The 5,255-nt window shown below is 37.6% G+C and overlaps 1 protein-coding gene across 1 annotated transcript; it reads left to right on the forward strand.

Annotated features, from left to right (window-relative positions):
• The first annotated feature begins 883 nt into the window (after window positions 1–883).
• LOC145089598 (uncharacterized) lies at window positions 884–1,744 on the forward strand. Its single transcript, XM_079028018.1, has one exon. The coding sequence runs from the start codon at window positions 884–886 to the stop codon at window positions 1,742–1,744; it is 861 nt and encodes a 286-aa protein (XP_078884144.1).
• The last annotated feature ends 3,511 nt before the right edge of the window (window positions 1,745–5,255 follow it).

Genomic DNA, 5,255 nt, shown 5'->3' on the forward strand with positions numbered 1-5,255 from the left:
ATTTGGAAAGTTTGTCACATGATTCACATATGTCTTTGTTGTTCCTTGTTCATCTTTGCTTCTGCCATATTGATGTATATATATGGCATAACATTATATTGTATCTATTATTGAACTCACTAAGTGTCATTATCCCTCTCAGTGTTTAACTATTGTAGGTAATAAGGATCCAATATAGACATATACTGTTGGAAGATTTAGAATAGTCAATAATATTACTTTTGTTTTTAGTAGTTGTGTATGTATAAAATTATAATTTCATGGGTAGTTATGTAATATACTAAAACTTAGTCGGTTTGTATCCAGGCTTTTGTAATTAAATTATCAATGTAAAATATTGTTTATAAATATGCATGTAGCATGTTTTGGAGTAACAATGTGTCAAGTATGAAAGGGGTTCTTTCAATCATGGTATCAGAGCAGTAGTTTAAGTGAACTAAATACCACGGATTGGTATTTAGACTTCAACCGTCAGAAGTTCAATATATGAACGGGTTCATCGTAAGTACATGGATACAAACCATATGAAAGATTTAAGTAAAGTATTAGGTAGTGATAAATCCTAATATTCTAAATTATTATATTACTTCAAATTGCAGAACAATGGCTGAACAAGTGGGTAGCCATACACCAGAAGTGGGTGGAGATCCTCATCTTGATGAAGTAAATACTCCAACATCCCCTCGTGAGGAGTGACTCATGGGTAAACTTACTGGTGTTATTCGGCAGACTCTCGAAGAACACAAAAAGAATGGTGATAAAGGAAAAGAGAAAGTCACCGGAGAATCTTCAAAAGGAGAGACGAGACGTCCTTCATTCAAAACTTCAAGAGTAATGGTGCTACAAAGTTTTCAGATGTTCTTAATCCCATTGTGGTTCTTACATGGATCCAAAACTCAGAAAAGTATTACATATCTCTCATGTTGTTAACGAAGACAAGGCTAGTTATACTTCTACAATGCTCATCGGAGAAGCCTTAGTCTGGTGGGAAGCAACATTCGAAGCTCTCAGTGAGTGTGACCAAGAGAAATTATCTTGTGAAATGTTCAGAACTCACTTGCTAGGAAAGTATTGTCCTCTAGACATGAGGAGAAGTTTGGAGAAAGAATTCCTCGAGCTTAAACAGGGAGGAATGACAGTGATTGATTATGAAACGCAATTCAATCAAAAATCACGGTTTGCTACAAAGTATATTCCAACTGAAGACAATAAAATTCAGTTATTCCTGGATGGACTACGGTATGAAATCTGCGATTTCATGGCTAATCGGGATGTTCTGTCATTTGATAAAGTTGTTGAGTATGCTCGAAAGTGTGAGCATGACTTAGAAATACGTGGTGCCACTCTTTTTGTTCCAAAGCATCCACGTATTGATCGAACCATTCCTGTTTCCTGTATTCCACTAGCTCAATCTATTCAGACTGGTCCTGGAAAACAAGTGCAAACTAATAATACCCCTCGTCGGCGCGGTAGGGCACAATCTTTTTCTCTTCAATCGCCATCGTGTCGAAATTGTGGAAAGAATCATCCGGGCGAATGTAGATTAGAAAAAGGATCAATGGTCTGTTATGGATGTGGAGAAGTATGCCACATGAAGTCTGTTTGTCCAATGAAGAATGTTACATGCTTTGCTTGTGGTGTTGTTGGCCACAGGAAGCGTCTTTGCCCTACTCTTACTAGTCAAATGACGGGAAGTCAAGCTTCTGTTCTACAACCGGCGAGAAGTCAAGCTCCTGTTCAATAACTAAAGGGTACTCCAACTAAAAAGGAGGAGGTGCCAAAAGCTAAAGGTCGTGCATTTCAGATTACCATAGAGGAGGCACGTGAAGACCTGAATCTTGTGACTGGTACATTTCTAGTCAACTCTAGACGTGCTCATATCTTATTTGATTCTGGTGCCTCAGATTCTTTTGTGTCTCATGAAATTGCGCATTCCTTTCAAATTGCTTGCTATGCACTCGCGCAACCATTTCATGTAGATACTGCGGGAAGTATATCATTACTTGCTGATAAAGTCCATAGGGACTGTGTGATAAAAATTGAAGGCTATAATTTTCTTGCTGACATGATTCCTATCTCCTTTCCCGACTTTAATATTACTCTCGGAATGGATTGGTTGTCAAAGAAGCGTGCAAAACTCTTGTGCTATGAAAAGATTGTACGTATTCTCATTAAAGGGGAGAATCCTATTTATGTCTACGGTGAACAAAGACTCAAAATTTTAAAAATAATCTCTTTCCTAAAAGCTCGTAAATTCATATCGAAGGGGTGTTCTATCTATCTGGCCGATACAATTGATATCTCAAAAGAGGAGATGAAAACGGTAAATGATGTTCCTGTTGTTAATGAATATCCTGATGTTTTTCCTGAGGAATTGCCTGGACTTCCTCTGGATAGGCAAGTAGAATTCCTAATTGACCTGGTGCCTGGTGCCGATCCGATTGCAAAGACTCCTTATCGCCTTGCGCCAACTGAAATGAAAGAAATGATGATCCAACTTTAGGAATTAATTGACAAAGGCTTTATTCAACCGAGTACCTCTCCTTGGGCTGATCCAGTGTTATTTGTTAAGAATAAAGACGGTTCTATGCGAATGTTTATGGATTACCGTGAGCTAAATAAGGTAACTATCAAGAACAACTACCCACTACCTCACACTAACAATTTGTTTGATCAACTTCAGGTTGTTAGCTATTTCTCGAAGATTAATTTGAGATCTGGCTATCATCGGTTGATAGTACACGAGCAGGATATACCGAAGACTGCTTTTCGTACTCGATATGGGTATTATGAATTCCTTGTTATATCGTTCAGTCTGACAAATGCTCCTGTTGTATTCATGGATATGATGAATCGCGTATGTCGTCCAATGCTCAATAAATTTGTCATCGTATTCATTGATGATATTCCAATCTATTCCATGTCTGAATTTGATCATGTTAGTCATATTCATGAGCTATTAGAACATATTCGAAAGGAGATACTATATGCTAAATTCTCGAAATGTGAATTTTGGCTTCGCCAAGTTCAATTTCTCGGCCATGTGATTTCTGGAGACGGTATATCCATAGATCCTACCAAAATCGAAGCCATTCAGAATTAGGAAGCGCCTCGTAATGCTTCTGAAATTCGTAGTTTCTTGGGTCTCGTGGGATATTACCAGATATTCATTAAATATTTCTCATGTATAGTTGTACCTCTCACGAGTCTTACACGAAAGGAAGTGAAGTTCGAATGGAGTGAAGCCCAAGAAAAAGCTTTCTCAACTTTAAAAGATATTTTGACCCATGCTCCAATCTTATCACTTCCAGAAGGTGATAATGATTTCTCTGTATATAGCGATGCTTCAAGGTTGGGACTCGGTTGTATGTTGATGCAACGTGGTAAAGTGATAGCTTATGCCTCAAGACAACTGAAAGAATATGAAAAGAATTATCCCACCCATGAACTCGAACTCACTGCAGTGGTAGTTGCCCTAAAACTTTGGAGACATTATCTTTTTGGTACAAAATGTCAATTGTTTACCGACCACAAAAGTCTCATGTACATATTCAGTCAGCAAACTTTGAATATGAGACAACAACGAGCCATGGAGCTAATCAAAGATTATGACCATGAAATCTTGTATCATCCTGGAAAGGCCAATGTAGTTGTCGATGCACTTATCAGAAAAGTTTATCATAATAGTGTGTGTTATGCTATTACTCACACTACAGTAAAGTTCACTATTCTAGATGAACTAGAGAAATGGCAAGTAGAGGCCCTAAAGTCAGAAAATGTGAAGAAAGAAGGGATGGTACATTATATTGATGTTTTACTTGATGATCCACGAGGATTGAAGGTATTCAAGAATCGACTATGGATTCCAAATATTGGTGGATTAAGACAGAAGATTTTAGATAATCTCATAACTCTAAGCTATCAATACATCCTGGTACAAGTAAAATATACTATGATGTAAAAGCTGATTATTGGTGAGTTGGACTAAAGAAAGACATTGGACGATACATACATGAATGTTTAGTATGCTTACAAGTCAAAGCAAAACACCAAAAGCCTTGGTGTTCCTTTGTGGAAGTGGGAAGAGCTATCCATGGATTTTATTACCAATTTGCCAAAGACTACTAGACAGAATGATAATTTGGGTAGTTGTCGACCGATTGACTAAAAGCGCATATTTTCTTGCCATGCGTGAAACGTACCCAATGGAGAAATATGCACAAGTGTACTTGGATGAAATTTTCACAGGACATGGTGTGCCACAAAAGATTATTTCCAATAGTGATACTCGCTTCACTTCTCATTTTTGGGCTAGTATGCAACGTGAATTGGGATCTCGAGTTGCGCTCAGTACAACTTATCATCCCAGACAGACGGTCAGACGAAGAGAACGATCCAAACATTAGAAGATATGCTTCGTGAATGTTTGTTGGAGTTCGGTGGTAACTAGGACAAATACTTAGCTCTTGTCGAATTTTTATATAATAACAGTTACCACGCTTCAATCAAAATGCCACCATATGAAGCACTATATGGACGTAGATGTCGTACTCCGTTATGTTGGCGTGAAGTAGGACAAAAAATCCTTGGAGGCCCTGAAATGATTCAAGATACCACTTACAAGATTCAAATTATACGAGAAAGAATGAAAGTGGCCCAGGATTGACAAAAGTCCTATGCAGAAAGAAGGAGACGACCCATAGAATTCCAAGTGGGTGATTTCGTAATGCTGAAGGTATCCTCGTGGAAAGGCATTATGTGATTTGGGAAGACAGGAAAACTAATTCCTAGATTCGTTGGTCCTTTGAAAATCATCCAGTGTATTGGTAAACAAGCATACCGCTTAGAATAACCAGAAGATTTGGCAGCTATTCATGATGTGTTTCATGTGAGTTATCTGCATAAATGTTTAAGCATATATGATGAAGCGGTTCCATTATCCGAGGTGAAACTAGATAATAAGTTAAGATATGTAGAAGAGTCTGAAGAAATTGTAAACGAAAGAACAACTAATCTACATAATAAAGAAGTGGAGTTGGTGCTTGTCAAGTGGAAACACCATAGAGGCCCAAATTATACTTGGGAAAATTAGAATGAGATAAGAGCGAAATATCCCCATTTGTTTTAATCGCTGTAATTTCGGGGATGAAATCCTCAAAAGGAGGAGCTATTTGTAACATACGCGTTCAGTTATCGTGTTTTGGAGTTTAAAAAACAAATAATATTATGAAATATTATATGATATTGAGCGTTGA

This window comes from Lactuca serriola, chromosome 2 (assembly GCF_051521515.1).
Source record: "Lactuca serriola cultivar US96UC23 chromosome 2, Lser_US96UC23_V15, whole genome shotgun sequence".
Lineage (NCBI taxonomy): Eukaryota > Viridiplantae > Streptophyta > Magnoliopsida > Asterales > Asteraceae > Lactuca > Lactuca serriola.